Source organism: Phalacrocorax carbo, chromosome 20, assembly GCF_963921805.1.
Source record: "Phalacrocorax carbo chromosome 20, bPhaCar2.1, whole genome shotgun sequence".
NCBI lineage: Eukaryota > Metazoa > Chordata > Aves > Suliformes > Phalacrocoracidae > Phalacrocorax > Phalacrocorax carbo.
Window position 1 is genome coordinate 8730075 of NC_087532.1, and position 21553 is coordinate 8751627.

Below are 21553 nucleotides of genomic sequence, written 5' to 3' on the forward strand. Positions count from 1 at the left end.
GCCGGGGGCCGGGTGGGGGGGTGTCGGAGGGATCCGGGGAGCTGTGCCCATCCCCGTGGCGTCGGGGCAGCGTCGGGGCGCCCTTGGTGGCACCCCCTTCGAAGCTTTCGGGGTGCGGATTTTTGGGCTGAGACCGCCACCTTCTGGGAAGGCACCCACGGCGCCGCGGGGCACGGAGCCCCACGGTCCCTCACGAGGGGGAAACTGAGGCAGGGGAGGGCGTCGCCCCCCGCCCCTGCGGCGGAGCCTTGTTTATTGTAGGACCTACAGTAAAGCCCTCGCAGGCAGGGCGCCCTCGTGGGCTGCTGCAAGAGCGCGGGTGGGGAAACTGAGGCAGGAGGGACACCCCCGCACACACACACCGCCCCGACCCCAAACCCACGCTCATGTCGCTGGCACGATTTGGGTGAAACAATGCAAAATCCGGCAAAGCACAGATGCACCCCCGCCAGGGGTGCACCCCACTCCCCCGGGAGTGGCGGGGAAGCCCAGCAAGCAGAGCGAGGCTTGGGTGCACCCCAGTCCTCCCAGTCCTCCCAGTAAAACCCGGCAGAGGGCACCAGTAAGCCCAGTTTGTTGCCTCCCCCCACCCCCCCGGTGCTGGCAGCGGGGGGAGGGTGGAGGAAAAGGAGGAGGAGGAGGAGGAGGAGGAGGCGAAGGCCGGGTGCGGGGGGGATTTAAGGGCTCGCTGTCCCCCCGGCCCGGCCTCCTCCCGCCGCCCAAGAGGGACGTGGGTGTCGGGACCCAAGTTTGTGCGGGTACGTGTGTGTCCCCCCCCCCAGCGGTAAGGACCCCCCCGGGGCCACCTCTGCCACCCCCGGGGGAGCGGGGGGTCCTGGGGAGCGGGGGGTGGGGGTGGGGTGCAGTGGGGAGGGGAGGGTTAGGTGGGGAGGCGGGGGTGCGACGGGGACACGGGGGTGCGACGGGGACACGGGGGTGTGATGGGGACAAGGTGTGCACAGGGGACACGGGGGGGCAACAGGGACACGGGCATGTGGTGGGGACACAAGCGTGCAACAAGGACACAGACATGCGATGGGGACGCGGGGGTGCAACAGGGACATGGGGGTGTGATGGGGACGTGGGCATGTGGTGGGGACACGGGTGCAACAGGGACACAGTGTGATGGGGATGTCGGCATCTGGCGGGGACACGGGGGTGTGACATGGGGACACAGACATGCAGTGGGGACACAGGTGTGCGAGGGGGGCATGGGCTTGCGATGGGGACATGGGAAGTGGTGGGGACACAGGTGTGCAACAGGGACAGACGTGCAACACGGACACACGACGGGGACACGGGTGTGTGACAGGGACATGGACACGCGATGGGGACACGGGTGTGCGAGGGGATGCAGACACGCAATGAGGACGTGGGGATGGGACAGGGACACAGACAGGGCTGGGGGCACACATGTGATGGGACATGGGTGTGCAATGGGGACACGGCCATGTGATGATGGGGACATGGGCATGCGATGGGGACACACGACAGGGACCCAGCCACGCAACGGGGATCCCGCTGTCCCACGTGCATGTGGGGGCTGTGCCGCCGTCCCCTAACCCCGGGTTGGTGCCAGCGAGGTGACGCCCCGTGGGAGCGGTGCCGGCGGGGGAGCTGGCACGTCCCCAGGGGGTCACATTGGTGACCGCACAGGGAGGGGACATTCTCCTCCCGTCCTCGCTTGGCCGAGCCCCAGGGCAAAGGTCTTGGTGGGGAAACTGAAGCATGGAGTGGGTGCTCCCCCCCCCCGCAGCTCTCTCCTATCCAGCACCTGCTCAGCACCACAGCATGAAGGCTCTCCTCCTCATCCTCCTCACCCAGCTCTGCTCGGCATCACTGGTCCCCGGTAGGTGAGGTTTGGGGGGGAGCTGTACCCCCCAAAGTGGGTGCTGTTGGGTGCTATGGAGCCTGGTTTCCCCCCTCCCACCCCGCAGAGAAGGAGAAGGACCCCGAGTACTGGCGGCAGCAGGCGCAGGAGACCCTGCGGGCCGCCCTGCGGCTCCAGCGCCTCAACCAGAACGTGGCCAAGAACCTCATCCTCTTCCTCGGTGATGGTGAGATGGGGGCACCCGCCCCAGGAGGGCTGGGGGGGGGCTGCAGAGGATGGGAGCAGTGATAAAGTGGGTGCTGCAGTAAATTGGGCATGCAATAAATCGGGTGTCACGATAAAAAGGTGCTGCCATAAAGTGGGTGCTGTGATAAACCGGGTTTGCAATAAGTTGGGTGCCACAATAAACTGGGTTTGCAATAAACTGGGTGCTGCGATGAATTGGCTTTGCAAAAAAATGGGGTGTTGCGATAAAGAGCGCGCTGCAATAAATCGGGTTTGCAATAAATTGGGTTCACGATAAACTGGGTGCTGGGGTAAACCGGGTGCCGCAACGAACTCGGTTTGCAATAAACCGGGTGCTGCAATAAACTGAGTTTGCAATAAATTGGGTGCTGGGATAACTTGGGTGCCCGCCGGCGCTGCGCAGCATCCGTGCGGCGAGCTGGCCCGTCCTCGGCCGGGAGCTGACGGGTGCCCCGGCAGGCATGGGTGTCTCCACCGTCACGGCCGCCCGCATCCTCAAAGGGCAGCTGCAAAACCGCAAGGGTGAGGAGAGCCTGCTGGAGATGGAGAAGTTCCCTTACGTCGCCTTGGCCAAGGTGAGCCCCCCCGGGGCAGGGGGTCGCATCCCGGATTCCCCCGGGACGCCTGTGGGGGATGCGACACCCACCGCAAGGTCACGGGCGGGCGGCTGGCATCGACCGGGAGCTGAAATTAGGTCAGGGGCGGGCGAAGGGAGCTGGCTCTGGTGCCCGCTGGCCGTGCCAGGGTCCGGCCGTGGGAATGGGGCGGGGGGGGCGGGATGAGGCTGCCCGGCCGTGGGAAGCCACGGGACCCCCCTGCTTCTCTTTTTTTTCTTTTGCTGAACAAAAGGCTTTTTTTTTTAACTATTATTATTATTATTAAATTGGAAGTCCCCGCTGCTCCCAGCTGGCTCCCTTTGCCCCGCGGGGGACGCTTGTGGCAGCAGCTTCTCTCTCTCCAAGCCTAAAAAAACAGGCTGAAAAAAGGCTAAAAGCATCAAAATGCAGCGAGGGGGTGATGTGCAACCACATCGTGGGGGGCGAGGGGCAAAATGGGGGGCCAAGGGGCAAAAGAGGATGGGGGTACAGGGTGGCCAAAGAGCACGGGGAGGGGACCTCCAGGGTGGGGATGGGGATGGTGGTGGTGGTGCTCGTGGTGGTGGTGGTGGGGCGGTGGTTTATTTATCTCTCCCCCCGCCCCAGACCTACAACACCAACGCGCAGGTGCCCGACAGCGCGGGCACGGCCACCGCCTACCTCTGCGGCGTCAAAGCCAACGAGGGGACGGTGGGCGTCAGCGCCGGCGTCACCCGCGACCACTGCAACACCACCAAGGGCCAGGAGGTGACCTCCATCCTCCGCTGGGCCAAGGATGGAGGTGAGGGGTTGGCGGGGTGGGGGTGTGAAGGGCTGGGGTTTGGGGGTCTTCCCACCATTACCTCCTGAATTCGTGGTGCAGGCAAGGCGGTGGGCATCGTCACCACCACGCGGGTGACCCACGCGACGCCCAGCGCCGCCTACGCCCACTCCGCCAACCGCGACTGGTACTCGGATGGAGAGATGCCCCCAGACGCGTTGGAGGGTGGCTGCAGGGACATCGCCCGGCAGCTGGTGGAGAACATCCCTGACATCGAGGTAGGGGTGGGGACAGGACGACCAGGGATGTGGGCTGGAGCCACCCAGGGACAGGGACGGGAGCACCCAGGGGTGAGGACAGGGCCGTGGGCAGATGTGCGGCCGGGACTAACAATGGGTGCAGGGCTGGGACCCCCGGTAGATATTGGGCTGGGACCACCAGCGGGTAAAGAGCCAGGATCCCCAGGAGATGTTGGACTGGGACCACCTCATGGCGCTCTGCAGCCCCCTCCCGAGGGCAGGAGGAGGGGCAGGGCTGGTCTCTGCTCTCTGGTGACCAACGCCAGGCCCCGAGGGAATGGCAGGGAGATGTGCCAGGGGAGGGTTAGGCTGGGCATTAGGGAAAGGTCCTTCCCCCAGAGGGTGGTGGAGCCCTGGCACAGGCTCCCCAGGGAGGCATCACGGCACCAGCCTGGCGATGTTCCAGAAGCACTTGGACACGGCCCTCAGAGACACGGTGTGAATTTGGGGTGCCCTGAGCAGGGACAGGAGCTGGGCTCGATGGCCCTTGGGGGTCCCTCCCAGCTCAGGGCATTCTACGGTTCTGTGAGTCTATGATATGGGACCAGGACCACCCGTGGGTGCAGAGCCAGAACCCCAAGCAGCTGTGGGACCAGGACCACTGATGGACGCACCACCAGGACCCCCATTAGCTGTAGGGCTGGGACCACAAGCACATATAGGACCAGACCCCCAAATTCCGCTTACCCCGCCTCCGCCCACATCCACAGCAGCCCCCTCCTTTCTCATACTTCCCATACCCAAAACCCTCCATTTTCCCCCCAATTCTGCCCCTCGCTGCGGATTTACGCAGAAATTCAGCCCTGTAAATAAATACTCTTCTGTCCTTCAAAACAGCCCCAAAGCAAAACATTTCAGCCTGTTATTTAGCTCTTTAATAGCCTCTTCTTCTGTTTTTTTTCCCTTTAATATAATTTTAACTCTGTCCCAGGCTGGAAATAATTATATAGTGGGGAAAAGACATTTTTTTCCCCTTCTTTTTCGCTTAATAATTTTGGCGGCGGTGTTTTGCAGCTTTATAATTCACCTTCTGCGTGGAGAAAGGGGGGGGGGGGGATAAAAAAAAATAAATCTCTGCTTGGTTATAAATAACGGAGGCCAAATAAGTTGGGCTCCAAAGCAAACAGCGACAGCTGCGGGATGGGGCTCCGTCCCGGCGGGTTCACACGGGGACCCCGATGTGGAGCATCCCTCCCACAGATGTGAAAAAAAAAGAAGATAATTTTAAAAAAGCCAAATTTGCTGCTGGAAATGGTATTTTTGTCCTGGATTTTAATTAATAGGGAGAGATTCAGGGTTATTTCGAGCGAGGTGAAATTCCTTGGTGGTTTTGCCTGCTTTTTTGTGCAGCGCCAGGGTTTTCCTGGACATCCCGCTCCGCCTCATAGGGGTTTTCCCCCCTTTAAACCCAAATCAGGGGGGAAAAAATTAAAAATAATTAAAAATAATTTTTAAAATGCACTTTTCCCCCCCCCTCCATTTCGCAGGTGATCTTGGGCGGCGGGCGGAAATATATGTTCCCCAAAAATGCCAGTGATGTGGAGTATCCCCACGAGGACAAGCATCGGGGTACCCGCCTGGACCGCAGGGACCTCGTCCAGGCGTGGCACGATGCCAAGCCCCCCGGCAAGGTGACGGGGGCTGTTTTTTGGGGGGGGGGGGGTGGGGGGGGTGGGGGTACACGCACGTCACCCCACTGTAACCCTACAAAGCCATTCCTGGGGCGGGGGGTGGATAATTTGGGGAGGGGTGTATAAAGCGCCCCTGGGGTTGGCAGAGACGATGGGGAGGTGACAAGCTGCCTGTCCCCCCACCCCCAGGTCGCCAAGTACGTGTGGCACCGGCGGGACCTGCTGGCGCTCAACCTCAGCCACGTCGACTTCCTCCTGGGTGAGTCCCAGCGCCCAAGGGTGCCCTGGCCTCAGCTGGGTGCCTTGGGGGTCCCCTGGGCTGTCCCAGGGTGCTGGAGCAGCTGGAGTGGCCAGTTACCCCACCAAGGGCTGCTGGTACCCCAAAGGGATGGTGTCACCCCCATGAGGGATGCTGGTACCACCGAGGGATGCTGTTAACACCCCCCCCAGGATGCTGGTACCCCAAAGGGATCGTGTCACCCCCCCCAAGGGATGCTGTCACCCACCCTGGGGAAGCTGGTACCCCCCAGGGAAGCTGTTACTCCCCACCCCCACCCCAGGGATGCAGTTTTCACCCCCTGGGGATGCAGTTTTGGGGGGGGCCCGTGCTGCAATTCTCCAGCCCAGGCGGGCTGCAGGATTTGGCCAGGCCAGAGGAAGGAAGGGCTGGGAGCGTCCCCCTGGCTCCTGTCTAATCACCCTGGATCCGGAGGCGGGTGAAACGCCTGAGCCAGTGCAAGAAGCAGGTGGCGGGGCTGGATTTGTGCGTGTGTGTGTCCCCTTTTTTTTTTTGGTTTTTTTTTGGGGTGGGGAAAGGGTGTCCCCAGCAGTGTGACTGTCCCCAGGCCTCTTTGAGCCGGGCGACATGGTGTACGAGCTGGACAGGAATAACGAGACGGATCCGTCCCTCACTGAGATGGTGGCTGTGGCCATCAGGATGCTCCAGAAAAATCCCCGGGGGTTTTTCCTCCTGGTTGAAGGTGGGGGAGAAAAGGGAGGGGTGGGTATGGGGAGTGCCAAAAGGGGGGGGGATGAAGGGGATGATGGGGGGCATGCAAAAAGGGGGGGGAATGAGGGGGTGCAAAGGGGGGTAAAGGGATGATGGGAGGATGCAAAGGGTGGGTTGAAGGGGATGATGGGGGATAAAAGGGGGCTGCAAAGGGAAAGAGTAGGGGGATGCAAAAGGGGGGGATAAAGAGGGTGATGGGGAGGAGAAGGGTGACAGGGGTGCAAAGGGGGGGTGATGGGGATGCATGGGGAGAAGTGGGGGTGGGGAGGAGGGTGATGGGGGATGCCAAGAGGGGTGATGCCAGATGGGGAATGCCAAGAGAGTGCTGGGGGGAGCGGAGGGCGATGCCGAGCAGTGCCGGGGCCCACAGGGGGCCGCATCGACCACGGGCACCACGAGGGGAAGGCGAAGCAGGCGCTGCACGAGGCGGTGGAGCTGGACCGGGCCATCGGGCTGGCCACCCGCCTCACCTCGCCCCAGGACACCCTCAGCGTCGTCACCGCCGACCACTCGCACGTCTTCACCTTCGGCGGCTACACCCCGCGTGGGAACCCCATTTTCGGTAAGTCCCAGCCATGCCGTGGGGGGGGACGCCTCGCCTTGGGGGTGTCCCTGTCCCGCTGACGGTGCCGCCGCCGCCAGGTCTGGCCCCGATGCAGAGCGACGTCGACCGCAAACCCTTCACCTCCATCCTCTACGGCAACGGCCCCGGCTATAAAATCGTGGCAGGCGAGCGAGAAAACGTCTCCGCTGTGGATTTCGGTGAGTGCATTCTGGGGTAAAAAAACCCCTGACATTATTACTGCGTGGTTAAATTAAGAATAATTTTTAAAAAGCACTCATTTTTGGCTTTTTTTTTTCCCCCAGCGCACGCCAACTACCAGGCGCAATCGGCCGTGCCGCTGCGCCAGGAGACTCACGGCGGCGAGGACGTGGCCGTTTTCGCCCACGGCCCCATGGCCCACCTCCTCCACGGGGTCCACGAGCAAAATTACATCCCCCACGCCATGGCTTACGCCGCCTGCATCGGCTCCAACCGAGCCCACTGCAATGCCGCCAGCCGCCCCGCTGCCGCTGCCTCCATCCTCCTGCCCTTCCTCGCCCTCCTCTTGCTCCTCTGCTAAAGCGCCTCTTGCAAACCATGGAGGGGGATTTATTTTTAATTCCTCCCCCCTTTTTTTTTTTGGATAGCAGCGCCCGGGAAAGAGGAGAGGAAAAAAAGAAAGACTCAGCGGAGCAAAAGCAGCCGCCGGTGGTTTCGTGCTGGGAGCTGCCTCTGTAAATACACGGTTCCTTCCCCTATAATTAGCATCGCTGCCTGCCCCATCCCGAACCCACTGCGGGATTTGGGATGGGAGCCGGGGCCTCGGCGGATAAAACCCCCTCTTTAAGCGAAATGCGATGGGGCTGGGTCCCAAAATGCCTCCCGGTCCGCTTTGGCTGAGGACTGACCCGGGCGCCCAACTCATCACATGTGTGGCTGCCCAGAAACCACACGAAGACAGGAGAGAAAAAAACAAAATTAACTCAACGGGTTAATTTGTCCCCAAAAACATGGAGGGGCTTTTTGCCTCCTGGCTGATTTATTTTGCTTTAAAGTCCTTCGGTTTAAGGTAATTTGCTGCGCGGGATGGGCCTGGGGGTGGTTTCAGGGGTTGGTGTTGCAGGGAGAGGGGAGCAAAGGGTTTGGTAATTAGAGTAATTAGGGGAGTGGGGCAATTAGGGGAGGGGGCTCTTGCAGCTTGCAAGGTGCTGGGGGGGGGGGGGGGGGGCAGGATTGAGACCTGCCATAGCACCGGAGGGGGCCCCTGAGGGTGCAAAGGGTGCTCTGGGCGTGCAAATGGTGCGCTGAGGGTGCAAATGTGTGTGCAAAAGCTACCGTGCACGTGCATAGTGCCTTGCACGTGCAAAATGCCCCTGTTCCCCCCCCACCCACTGGTGCACGTGCAACCGCTGCCCTGCCTTGCAACCACCACCTTGCCCGTGCAAATCCCGTGCACAAGCAGCCCCTTGCACATCCCAGCTGCATCGTGCGTTTGCAACCCCCCCCACGCCCGCCCCGAGCACCCCCAAAATCCCTCTGTGCCCTCCAATCTCACACCCCCCCCCCCTTTTTATTTATTTACCAGCTTTATAAATAAATCTCTGCTCCGATTTCTTATTAACTGGCAAACTGTGGAGCGGGTGAAGGCGGTGACCCAAGCAGCGCCAGGTTTGGGGGCTGGGGTCAGGGGCGGGGGGGGGGCTGCAGCAACACCCCCACTTTGCTCAGTGCTCTTTGCACCCACGCCGGCATCCCCAGCCGCAACCCAACCCCTGGCGCTGGGGCTTCCCAGAAACCAGGCGGTACCGAGCTATGTTTAACCGGTCCCGGGGTGCTTCGTGGTTTTTGGGGGTTCGGGGGGGGGGACAACAACGACACACACCACTTTTTCTTGGCCGGGGATTTGGCGTGAAGCCGGCGGCCACCAGTGCTGCCGGCCAAATGCCTCTCCCGACGCCAGGTTGGCCACTAAAGCTAAAAAAGAGGGTTTTTTTCCTCTTTTGGAGGTGGGTGGGGGCATCTCTTGGCACATTTTGGGGTACCCACAGCACCTCAGAACTAGCAAAATTAAAAAAAAAAAAACACAACAAAAAAAAGCAAGGCTTTGCTCAGCCCAGCTGTGAAAAGGCCCCAGAATTTGAGGACGTGCTCCCCAAAATGGGTGGATTTGTGTTGGTTTTAAGACCATGTGGAGCATAAGCCCCTGCTGATGCTTGGGGTTTTGAGGACCCCTGCCCAGATACGGGGGACACCCCCACCCACCCCACCCCAGCACCCCCCAGCCATAGCGATAAATAAACCTTTATTTTATACAGGACTTGGGAAACACAAACATGATTTGGGGGGACTTGAAAAAAAATAATTCCCACCACCCCACTCCCCCAAATTCCAGCATCCGACCCATTCCGGAGCTTTCTTCCCTTAAAATAAAAGGGGTGGGCAGGGGGATCCCCACTTTGGGGGAGCTCCCCCCTTTTTTAGGGGGGGGGATGCTCTGGTTGGACCGGCTTTTCATTTTTGGGGACCTCCCCCCACCCAAGTGGCATAGGGGCCATGGCGGGGGGGGGACACGACACACGACCCTTTGTGGTCCGTCACCCCCCCCCCAAGGGGTATTTGGGGTGACAGAGATTGTCGGGGGGGACACCCCCATTTTTGGGGGGGGTCCCCCCAACTCCTGCACCGGGGACGATGGCTTTGGCTCCTGGCACGGGGGTGGCACACGGTGGGGGGGGGAGGGGCAGTGACACCCCTCCCCCCAGGATGGGGGTGACTATGAGCCCTGTGCGGAGGGACATCAGTGGGTGCACCCCAGTATGGGTGCCCCCATACTGGGGTGCACTGGGAGCGGGGATCACAGTCTCACCGGATTATGGGGGGACCGCTCCAGCTGGATTTTGATCTCGGGGCAGGGGGGTTCAGGGGGGCGGCAGCCTGGGGGGAAATGGGGGGGTCATAAGCACCCCGGGGGGGGGGGGGGGGGTCCCCCAGCCCTGCAGCAGCCTGACGTCCCAGTGATGGGCTACCTGGGGGGGTTCCGGGGGGGTCATCCGGCCAGGGGGTGTCGGTGAAGGCGTTGCAGTGGGTCCCCGAGGGCGAGCGGCTCTCCTAACGGTGTAGAGTGGGGGGGTCAAACGGGTGCTGCCCCCCCCCCCCCCAGCACCCAGCCCCCCGCCTTCGGCCCCCCGGTACCCTGCCCGGCTCGCTGGGCTCCTCGCTGGCGCTGCCGAAGCTGCTGGTGCTGGACGAGGAGTGGGAGAAATCCGGCGGCTCCGGCTTCTCAGCCCTGCCGAGGGACAGTCCCAGAGCCAGGGACAGGCTGGCACCGCCAGGCCGCCGCCATGGCCCGCCGCGACGCCGCGCTGGCCCTGTGCCACCCCGTCCCCACGCCAACCCACCCCGTCCCCACGCCAACCCACCCCGTCCCCACGCCAACCCACCCCGTCCCCACGCCATCCCACCCCGTCCCCACGCCATCCCACCCCGTCCCCACGCCAACCCACCCCGTCCCCACGCCATCCCACCCCGTCCCCACGCCATCCCACCCCGTCCCCACGCCAACCCACCCCGTCCCCACGCCATCCCACCCCGTCCCCACGCCATCCCACCCCGTCCCCACGCCATCCCACCCCGTCCCCACGCCAACCCACCCTGTCCCCACGCCAACCCACCCCATCCCCACGCCATCCCACCCCGTCCCCACACCATCCCCACGCCATCCCACCCTGTCCCCACGCCATCCCCATGCCATCCCACCCTGTCCCTATGCCAACCCACCCTGTCCCCACGCCATCCCCACGCCAACCCACCCTGTCCCCACGCCATCCCACCCCGTCCCCACACCATCCCACCCTGTCCCCACGCCATCCCACCCCATCCCCACACCATCCCACCCTGTCCCCACGCCATCCCACCCCGTCCCCACACCATCCCACCCTGTCCCCACGCCATCCCACCCTGTCCCCACGCCATCCCCACGCCATCCCACCCTGTCCCCACGCCATCCCACCCTGTCCCCACGCCATCCCCACGCCATCCCACCCTGTCCCCACGCCATCCCCACACCATCTCACCCTGTCCCCACGCCATCCCACCCCGTCCCCACACCATCCCACCCCGTCCCCACGCCATCCCACCCCGTCCCCACGCCATCCCACCCTGTCCCCACGCCATCCCCATGCCATCCCACCCTGTCCCCATGCCAACCCACCCCATCCCCACGCCATCCCCATGCCATCCCACCCTGTCCCTATGCCATCCCACCGTGTCCCCACACCAACCCACCCTGTCCCCACGCCATCCCCACGCCAACCCACCCCGTCCCCACGCCATCCCACCCCATGGTGTCCCAGCCCCATGCCACCCTGTCCCCATGTCCCTTGTCACCACACCAACCTGTCCCCATGCCACCCACCCTGTGCCACCACAGGCCCGTGCCACCCAGATGTCAACCCACCCCACAGCACCCCTCTGCTACCTTGTCCCCATCCCTGTCCCTTGTCCCCACTAGGTCCCTGGGTGTCCCTGTCCCTGTGACACCCCGTGCTGTCCCGTCCCCATGTTGCCCCGTGCCAACCACTCTGGTGCCACCTTGTCCTGGTGTCATCCCGTCCCGGTGTCACCCTGTCCCATTGCATCCCTGTGCCACCCTGCCCACGTGCTGCCCCATCCCAGTGCCCTTCAGTCCCTGTGTCACCCCGTCCCAGTGCCACCGTGTCCCAGTGCCAGCCCGTCCTTGCGCTGCCCCACCCCGGTGCCCTCCGGTCCCCGTGTCCCGCCGCGTCCCCCCGTCCCGGTGCCGGTGCGGGACCTGTCGGGGTGCCGGCGGCTCTCGGGTGAGCTGTGAGCGGAGCTGGCGCCCTCGGGGGCGGCGGCGGGGCCGTCCCTGGCGGGGGGGGGGGGGGCAGTGAGGTGACACCGGGAGGGGACGGCGGGCGGCGGCAGCCCCGTGCCCGGGACCGGCGCTCACCTGCCGGCCGGCGCCTCCTGGATGCTCTCGATGCCGATGGCGCTGGAGCGGCGGGAGCCGAGCGGGCCGGGCCGCCGCCGCGACGGGCTCTTCCCGGGCACCAGCAGCGCCTGCGGGGCGCCGTTAACCGGGACCGGGGCGGGGGGTACCGGGGGGCAGGGGGGGAACCGGGAGGGGGTTCCGTGCCAGGGTACCCACCTCTTCCACCGAGCCCAGCCCGATGGCGCTGCCGCGGCGTCCCCGGCGGCTCCCGGGCACCAGCAGCGACTGAGGGCGGTACGCGTCACCCGCCCGGGGGCACCGGGGGACCGGGGGGCACCGGGGAGAACAGGGGCGACCGGGGGGCACCGGGGGGAACTGGGGGTACTGGGGCGCACCGGGGGGCACCGGGGGGAACTGGGGGTACTGGGGCGCACCGGGGGTCCGTTGGGCAGCGGGGGAACCGGGAGGGACTGGGGGGCACCGGGGGATACCGGGGGGCCGGGAGGGACCGGGAGGGGCGGGGCCGCGCGGGTGAACAGGGCAGCGGGGAGGGGCGGGGCCGACGGGATGGGAGGAGCTTGCGTGCAGGGGTGGGGCCATCTGGACAGTAATCCAGTGGAAGGGGTGGGACTTGTGAGTGGGGCGTGGCTTACGGTAAAGTGGGGCTATCAGGGGGTGGGGCTTAGGGGAAAGGAGGCGGGGCTGGAGGTCTTATGGGGCGGCCCTATCTATGAAGGGGGCGGGGGCTCCCGGAATGGGCGTGGCCTCAGCCAGGCGCCGGTTGGCCGGCTCGCTGGGCGGTGGGCGTGTCCAACACGGTGGGGGCGTGTCCAGGGGGCGTGTCCAGGCATTTCCCCGGGGCGCCGCGGCGGGGACCGGCGTGGGAGGGGACGGCGCGGGGCGGGGGGGTCCCGCAGCAAGGCTCCGCAGCCCGGTACCGCCGGGCGCCCCCGGCCCGGGGGGTGCGGAGTGAGTGTGTGTGGAGCCCCCCCCCCCCCCCGTGCCCCACCTTGAAGGACTCGAAGAAGCCCGGGGCGGCGGCGCCGTTGTCGGGGCGCTCGTCGTCGGGGCCGAGCCCCAGCATGGCCTGGCTGCGGGCCTGCAGCTCCTCGTGCAGCGTCTCCAGCAGCGCCGCCCGCGTCCGCTCCTGCGCACCCCGCACCGCTACGGCGGCTCCGCGCCCCCCGCCCACGGCGTGACACCCCCCATGCCCCCGCCCACCCACCCACCCACGCTGCCAGGGACCCGCAGCACCCGCCCCCACCCCCACCCTCGTCACCCACGACGTGACCCCCCCCCCCCCACACCCCCCCCCCCCCCCCCCCGCACAGCCCCACGGTGCGCACGGCACCGCACCCACGTCACGCACAGCACCCCCCCACCCAGAGCACGCCTGCAGGTGCAGCACCCACGTGCACAGCACCCACATGCATGCCACTGCTGCAGGCACGCCCCTCCCCCCGCCATGCACAGCACCCACATCGCGCATGGCACCCAGTGTACACGGCACCCCACCCCCCCCCACAGCACCCAGTGTACATGGCCCCCACGTGCACGGCGTCACCGCAGGCGTGGCACCACGTCATGCACAGCACCCAATGTACGTGGCACCCACGTGCACAGCCCCACTGCGTGCGCAGCACCCAAGGCATGCACAGCACCCACTTACAGGCACAGCACCCACTGCAGACATGGGCCCCACAGCGTGCACAGCCCCACTGCAGCACCCATGGCATTCACCACTCCACGTGCACAGCACCCATGTTGTGCCCAGCCCCCCCCACGTACCCCACAGCACACCCGGTCCCCTTGCAGGCACCCCCCGCCCCCCAGATGCCCAGCACCCCTGTGCTCAGCACCCACATTTGCACCCACCTCCAGCTTGGCGAACTTCTCGGCCTTGTAGCAGGCGTACTCGGCGTTGATGAGCTTCGTCAGCAGGAACTCCTGAAACTCGGGGCCCTGCGGGGACGAGGGGCAGCCCTGGGTGGGTGCCACCCGGGGAAACCCTCCCCAGCAGCACCCATGGGTGCTCACCTTCCTGAAGACGGCCGGGTCAGGCAGCGGCGGGCCAAAGAAGGGCACATCATCACGGGCGGTGACGGAGACCTGCGGCGGGTGGGCGGGGTGGGGGCTGACTGGGCGCCCGGTTGCCCCCTGCACCCTGTGGGGGTGGGGAAACTGAGGCACGGGTGGGGGGTACCTTGTAGAGGGTCCCCTGGGAGCCGCCCTGCTCCAGCTGCACCACCACGAAGGCGTGGAGGAAGTTGGAGGCGATCATGTCGGGGACGAAGGGGGTGTTCTCGTCCTGGAAGACGACGGCCACGATGTCGTTGCCGATGTGACGCTTCCGCTGCAGCTGCGGGGACGGGAGGGACACGGGACACGGGGGGACATGGAGGGACACGGGGTACGATTACACCGGGGGGGACAAAGGGAGTGGCAGACCCTGTGCCCCACAGGTGCTCTCCAGCACCCGCGGGTGCCCCTGGAGGTTTTGCATCCCATCGACACACTCCCCTTCAGCACCCAGGGGTGCTCTGCTAGCCCCTGCATCCCATAGATGCTTCTCAGCACCCATGGGTGCTCCTGGAGATTTTGCATCCCATAGGTGTGTCCTGCTCCAGCATTCATGGGTGCCTCAGGAGCCCCTGTGCCCCATAGGCATCCCCCATCACCCATGGGTGCCCTGCCAGCCTTTCCACCCCATAGGGGTGCCCAGGACACCCTACACTCCCCATTCCCCAAGCACCCATGTGTTTTCCCCCCAGCCTTTGCCCCCCCGCCTTCCCCCATCTCCCCCCAGCACCCATGGGTGCCCCACCTGCTGGGTGTCCCCCTCGGTGTAGGGCAGCTTGGTGGAGACGTGGAACATGATCTCCTTGTCGCGGAAGTGGCAGTAGACGGACTCGCTGCCCGTCTGCCCGTGGGTCACGTCCAGCCCCCCCCGAAACCTGGGTGGAGGTGGGGGACAGGCACCCTGAGCCTGGGCTCCATGGGTGCCCCCCCGCCCAGCACCCCATCACGCACCCCTTGAAGTCCCGCAGCTGCACCCGCTGACCCAGGACGTCGAGGAATTCGGTGAACGCCGGGCTCTCCTCCGTGGTGCCAAAAAGCTCCTCCTCGGAGGTCTGCGGTGGGGGGGGGATGGGTGCCAGCACCCACCCGGGATGCCCCCCACCCTAACCCCCCCCACCCCACCCCATACCTGCCCCAGTTTTTGGTAGATGACCCCAAATTTGAAGTGGTTGCTGAGCACGTGCTCGTCGAAGGCAAGGATGAGGCGGGACGCCTGCAGGGTCAGGAGGGGACGGAGGTTGGTTGGGGGGGCACCCCAGGGTGCCCCCCACCCATGGGTGCCCATGCCCGGCCCCCCCCCACCCTGTTCACCTTGGGGTAGAGCACGGGGTAGAAGCGATCCACATTGACGTCCTCGCACACCAGCTGCGGGAAGGATGGGTGATGCGATGGGTGACCCGGGCTGGGGGGGCACCCATGGGTGCTGCTGGATATGTTGCACCCACCTTGGCCATCTGCACCACATTGGGGAACTCGGCCAGGCAGGAGATGGGCACCACGTCGTGCAGGGTGCGTGTACGTGTGCTGCAGGGTGAGGCAGGGGTCAGGGTGGTCCCCTACCCCCACCCAGCACCCACGGGTGTCCCCTGGCACCCTGCTCACCGCAGTAGCAGGTGGAGGTGCTCCTGCTCGTCGTACTTGAGGGAGAAGACGAGGTGGCCCAGCGCCGGGTCCAGGGAGTAGTAGTTGAAGTGCTCCTGCGTGTGGGGGGAGGCCAAGCACCCATGACAGCATTAATGGGTGCTCTTGCTGGCAGGCACCCATGCCATGGGGCACCCATGCCCACGAGCACCGGTCTCCATGAGCATCCATGCCCATGGACACCCACGTCCCCAAGCACCCATGCCTTGGGGCATCCAGATCCCTGAGCACCCATAACCCTGAGCACCCATCCCCATGGGGCACCCATGTCCCTGAGCACCCCTGCCCCCACTGATTCTACCACCTATTGAGTGCCTACACTGATGGGCACCCATGCAGTGAGCCACCCACCCCAGGGACACCCATACTTATGGAGACCCCATGCCCGTGCACACCCATGTCCCTGAGCACCCATGCCATGGGGCACCCAGGTCCGTCAGTACCCATACGGCTCCCGTGCCCATAGATACCCACACCCATGCCCATCAGCACCCATACGCATGAGCACCCAAGTTTCTGGGGTCTCCATGCCCACCCACACCCACGGGGACCTCCCCCACCCCGAGCACCCACGGGGCCTCACCTTGCCCAAGAAGTGCTTGCGGTAGATCTTGGCCGTGTGGTTGCCCTCAAGCCTTGCCCGGGTGCTGGGTGCCGGGGTGGGGGGGGAGTCGGGTGTCCCGCTCAGCTGGTGGTTGGTGCCCTCGATCCAGTAGCCCCCGAACTGCGGCAGGAGGATGAGGGGGAACGGCCCCTCCCGGCCCAGCACCTGCACCCACAACCGAGATGGGTGCTCCGGCCGCCCGCCCCCCAACGCACCCGGCTGCCCGCCTGCCCTTGCGCCCATCTCTGGAGGGGAGCGGGTGCTCTACCTCGTGCACGCTGGGGTAGGGGATGTAGTCCTCCTCCGTCTGCAAGACAATGGGGTGAAGGCCCTGCTAGGACCCATGGGTGCTGAGGTGGGTGAAGGCTGTGCTGGCACCGGGTGCTGGTGGGGTGTGCCCACCCCAGCGACACCTACCTTGAGGGGTGGGGGGGTGGCGTGGTGGTGCTGGGCCATCCTGCTGCCCTGTGGGAAATGGGGGCTGTGGGTGCCCGTCACCCTGCCTCGGGGTGGGCACCCTTGGGTGGGGAGCACCCATGGGGGCTTACCTCGGGGTGGGGTGGCCAAAGGGGTGGCGGTGCTGGCTGGCGATGCGTCTAGGTGGCGCGGGGGGGGCCAGGGGGGTCCATGGCGCTTCCTGGGGGAGAGGAGAGCTCCCCCACAGCCCCTTGCCATGGCGCCCGGCCGCTCAGGCAGCGGTGTTACCCCTGAAGCCTACTGACGGCAGCAAGCCAAGCGCCGCCTTGCTGGCTGCCAGGAGCCAGCGGGCCAGGAGCGGCGGGTGTCGGGTCACTACCTGGGGGCGCCCGGCTGCTGAGGACCCCCCCGCACCCCCCCCCCCCAACCCTCACCGCACCCCCTCCCCCACGCCGAAGGGCGCCCTCTGCGGGCGGGAGGCGGCGCCGCGGGGGGCAGCACCACGGACAGCGCCGGGCACGGCCCGCGGCGGCGACACGGCGACACCGGCCCCGGTGCCGACCCGCCCCGTGCAAACGCGGCCGTGGTGCAAAGGGGTCACACACACACACACACACACACACACACACCCCACCCCCGTGCAAACACAGCCCGGCGCGTGCCACGCTCGTGCAAACGCGCCCCGTGCCTGTGCAAAAGCGGCGGCGTGCAAACGTGTCCCTGGTGCAAAAGGGGCCCTCGTGCAAATGCAGCCCAGCCCTGTGCAAACACCACCCTGGTGCAAACACGACTGCGTGCAAGCACACCCCTGCTGCAAGTGTGACCCACCCCAGGTGCAAGGATGACCCTGGTGCAAGCGTGACCCATGCTTGTGCAAGCATGACGCTGGTGCAAACACGACGGCGTGCAAAGACAACCCTGGTGCAAATGCGGCAATGTCACCTGTCCCCGTGCAAACGCGACCCTCGTGCAAACGCGGCCTGTCTCTGTGCACCCGCGGGCCGCAGCGTGACCCCGGCGGGCAGCGGGGCTGTGCGGGGTCCTGGGGGGCTCCCCATGGCTCGCCCCCCCAGCACTCAAGGCGGGGGCAGGCCCGGGGTGTGAGTGTGACCCAAATGTGGGGCCAGGCTGGGGGGGGGGCAGGCTGGGGGGGGTTGGGGGGAGCAGATGATGGGGCCGGAGGGGGCAGAAAAGGGGGGACAGATTTAGGGGTAGCCGGGGTGGGGGGTGGGGGGGATGGCAGGTTTGGAAGGGGAGGTTGAGGGGGGTGTTAATGTGGGGGGGGCAATTCATGGGGGGGGATATTTTGGGGAGCGGCAGGTTGGGGGGTGCATGGGGGGCCGATCACCCCCCCCCGCTCCCCCCCGGGTCCCCCCCGCCCAGGCCCGGAGCATCCCCCCCTCCCCACCCCGGTACCGGCTGAAGGTGACCGGGGGACGGGCCCCCCCCCCGGGGCTGTGCCGGTGGGGGGGGGGTCTCGGGGAGGACCCCGGTTGCCGGTGCCGGCGGCGCGGCACTTACCGGAGGGGCGGCGGGGCCGAGCGGGGCCGGGGCCGGGGCCGGTACCGGAGCGGAGCGGAGCGGGGCCCCGCCGCTCGCAGCCACGGCGCCGCGTCACGTGCGGCGGGGCGGGGCGGCCCCTCCGGGGGCGGCCGGTACCGGCAACCGGCACCGGGAAACGCTACCGGAATCGGGAACTGGGCTGCGGCACTGGGAGCTGCCCCTGGCGCTGGGGACGGCATCGCCGCCAGCCTGGGACAACCCCCCCCCCACCCCTCCACCCCTTCTCTGGACCACCTGGGTGCCCCCCGCCCCCTCCCCGGCACCCCGCTCCCCCCCCCTCCATCCCCGGGGGGTGCCCGACCGCACCCCCCCGGCTCCCCCCGGAGCTGTCCCCATCCACCCACCCAACGCCGGTACCCCCGTAACCCCCTGCCCATCGCCTGCAGCCCCCTGTCCTCCCCATTCGGCTAGCGGGGGTCGCCCTCACCCCTCCCCGGTGGCCCAGGTACCAATATCTGTCTGTCCGTCCATCCACCCCGGGCACCCAGGGCGCTCCCCCATCCCTCCCTGCTACCCCGGGTACCACCTTCTGTCTGTCCACCCCCCTCCCCAACCCTGAGCACCCACCATCAGCACCCATGACTTTGGTTACCCCCCCCAGCACCCATCTCCCCCCGGGGCCATCGCGGCTGCGGGAGGGACACCCGGGGCCCTCGCAGGACGGCTGGCGCAGGCTCCCGGGTGCCAGCGGGGAAGGAGCGGGACGCGAGGTGCCGGCGCGGGGGACACCGGAACCATCCCTCACGCGCCGGTGCTTCCCCCGCGGCGCGGCTGAGCACGGCCGAGGCTCCGGCGCCCAGCGAGGGTTCAACGACAACCAGCCCGGGGGCCAAGGGTGCCGGGATGCCCGCGCCGGAGGCACCCCGCTCGCTCCCAGCCCGGCCCCGCGGCACCCCCCGCCGCCTTTTAGGAATGACCCAGAGCGGCATTTGCAGCGTAATAAAACCCCATCCTTTAGGTGAGGTGTTAAAATACAAGACAGACGACGTGTATGTGCTTTAATAAGGCTTCCACAGCTCAAAAGACAATTTTATTTCGATAATGTTCGCAAATAACAGACAAAACGGTAACTGGGCCTTTGATCACATCTTGTACCTGCGGCCTGCGTGAGAGAGGGCGATGCCGCGGCGCCGCTTCTCAACCACCGGCCCGGCCCCGGCTCATTCCTTCCCGCTGAGTTTAGAGACTTTAAATTTTGTAACGTTATAAGCTCAAGGAAGAGAGTTTTTGTAACATTTAGAAAAGAAATTAACAGCAAATTGGAAAAAAAAAACCCAACATAATTTCCAGGAAATATGTACACAAGCGAGTGCTTCCGTCTGGGAAGAAGAAAACCTCCTGCCCCTTCCTGAAGGATGGAGGGGCTTCGGCGCGCCAAATTCCTGCCGACATCTTTACCTTGGGAAAGAATACGCGGGTCCAAATTGCCCCGAACCCCCCCAAAAAAGAGCCCCACTGCCCCAAAGGCCAGCTGCTCCGGCGGAGCCCCCGCGCTCGGCCAAGGGCTGCTGCGATTCTTCGGATAAAAAGGTGACGTTTATTTTAAATGCTAGCGAGGTGATGGGGCTGGGATACGCGTCCCCCTCCCCTCTTCTCACAGCCCCAAACTCCTGCAGTCTTTTAAAAAATAAAGCTGATATGGCAGCAACCCGACTCTCCGCATCACCTTTTGCCGTGGAAACAAGTTTAAAAGGCTGAAAAGGAAGAGGAAACGTCTTAATTTTGTTGGAGATACCTTGAGATTTTTAAGTCTGGAAGCGGTACGTTATTTCCTGCTACTAACAGGCAACGGGGAGGGATCCTTTGCGGGAGCTACAGAAGTAAAAAACCCAAAGAATTATTAGTGCATTCCTGAAAAACGAGAATAGAGGGGGGAAAAAAACCTCTTCCCATGGGAGACACGCCACCCACCCGCGCTCCCTTCGCCCCCTCCCCAAGCCCTGGGGAAGAGCGCTCCTGGCAGTCCCGGACCGGAGGAAAAGATGTTATCAAAAGTCATTAAAATACCCCACGTTCCTAAAAAAAACAAAACCCAACAAAAAACCAAGCACAGTTCACAGAGAAAGACCAGGCGGTTACTGAGAGATCATCAAACGTTTGGAAGTGAAGGCGAACGGCTTTTCCAGCCGGCGGGGGCAGCGAGGGAGGCGGCTCCCCGGCCCCTCCGCGCGGGAAGGCTTTCGGAGGCAGAGCACATTTTGAGTTAAATAGATGAAGGGTTTTTGTTCTGAAAGAGCTAGACATTCCTCACAAGTAACAATTTCTTTACTTCCATGCTGTACTGAAAGAGTAATAGTGGATCAAAGACAGGATTATCTGTAAGCAGGTTACGCCTAAAGTTACTCGAGAACAGATCAAGATGTTTTTGATCTACTGGATTACGACCCCTTTTCGACGAGCGCAGCGCAGGATTTGAGTCGGGGAATACACGAGAATGCCTCCGTCTCCCTCGCCTGTAAACACGATACGCTCTCACTGCTGCTAAAAACTTTCCAACCTTCCTGTTGCTTTATTAAATATAAAATCGGGAACGTTCTCTCGAAGGCAGGGTGTCCTTCAGTGCAATCTGCTTTGACATAAGGCATTTTTTTATTTTGTTTTGGGGGGGGGGGGGGGGACGACGACCAGTCATTTCAGAATGGGTTTCTGCCTTCTGGAAGAGTCAAGGAGTTCGGTCCTGTATCCACCTTTTGATTTTTTTCTTTTAATGCCCTACCATGTCAAAATCCTCTTCCCTTCTGGTCGCTCCTCTGTTGCCAACGCTTAGAAAACCATCAGTGTCCAAGTAAACCAGTCCCTGCGGCGAAAAGACAACCGGCGAAAGATGATGGCACTGACGGGATGAAGTTAGGGTGGGTTTAAATAAAAAGGGGGGGAGAAAAGAAGCCCAGACTCACCTTTAAATCCTTCTTCAGGCATACAAACTGGGGATGGAAAGAAAAAGGCATGGCGTTAGAAGCCTCCTGATGGTCGCTTCTAAAAAGATCTTTGTCTGAGCGGCGGCGCACCGCCGAATCTCCCGTTGAGAGCAAGAGGGACACCTTCAACACCTCCGTTTCCTCCCTTCACAACTCAAACCCACCGCAGCCCTTGGCCACCACCACCTCCCCCAAAATCACAGCGGCGAGGCACCTTCCCCGAACCCCAAAGCCTTCCAGGGGGTGTCGCCCCCCGCCCCACCCCTCACCTTGCATAACGTCGTCCATCGCCGCGTAATCTGCGATTGGTTCATCAGCCTGGAAAACAGCGGAGCAGGGGATTAACGAGCAGGGCACCTCGCTTGGGAGTTCAGGTCTGATCGGGTCACGGTCCTGCTCGCGGGGCGTGGGGAACGGGTCTCTTGCCCAAACGCTGTCTGGGAACAAGAGGGGAGGACTCGCTC

General features: G+C 64.3%; 3 protein-coding genes across 5 annotated transcripts in view; 1 reads left to right on the forward strand and 2 right to left on the reverse strand.

Annotated features, from left to right (window-relative positions):
* The first annotated feature begins 673 nt into the window (after positions 1-673).
* ALPL (alkaline phosphatase, biomineralization associated) lies at positions 674-8533 on the forward strand. The gene is made up of 12 exons (XM_064470443.1): positions 674-758; positions 1757-1849; positions 1938-2057; positions 2537-2652; positions 3280-3454; positions 3536-3711; positions 5220-5363; positions 5553-5622; positions 6209-6343; positions 6743-6934; positions 7015-7134; positions 7240-8533. The coding sequence occupies exons 2-12, from the start codon at positions 1792-1794 to the stop codon at positions 7494-7496; spliced, it is 1563 nt and encodes a 520-aa protein (XP_064326513.1). The 5' UTR covers positions 674-758; positions 1757-1791; the 3' UTR covers positions 7497-8533.
* A 1076-nt stretch (positions 8534-9609) lies between these two features.
* On the reverse strand, positions 9610-18224 carry RAP1GAP (RAP1 GTPase activating protein). Its single transcript, XM_064470442.1, is given in 22 exon segments — positions 9610-9698; positions 9783-9850; positions 9943-10024; positions 10109-10202; positions 11727-11801; positions 11886-12016; positions 12018-12152; positions 12877-13014; positions 13743-13829; positions 13905-13976; positions 14071-14226; positions 14692-14821; positions 14898-14998; positions 15076-15159; positions 15258-15311; positions 15392-15470; positions 15549-15643; positions 16171-16356; positions 16460-16498; positions 16609-16656; positions 16740-16941; positions 18130-18224. Coding segments are annotated over 20 exon segments (1854 nt in total). The 5' UTR covers positions 16648-16656; positions 16740-16941; positions 18130-18224; the 3' UTR covers positions 9610-9689.
* A 939-nt stretch (positions 18225-19163) lies between these two features.
* The window catches only part of USP48 (ubiquitin specific peptidase 48), a 30224-nt gene continuing 27834 nt past the window's right edge, over positions 19164-21553 (reverse strand). For all 3 annotated transcript variants that reach the window (XM_064470440.1, XM_064470441.1, XM_064470438.1), the window contains 3 exons: positions 21359-21407; positions 21069-21095; positions 19164-20968 (listed from right to left, as the gene is read on the reverse strand). In XM_064470440.1, the coding sequence (XP_064326510.1) occupies positions 20946-20968; positions 21069-21095; positions 21359-21407 (99 nt within the window). In that variant the 3' untranslated portion in view covers positions 19164-20945. The remainder of the gene's footprint in view (positions 20969-21068; positions 21096-21358; positions 21408-21553) is intronic.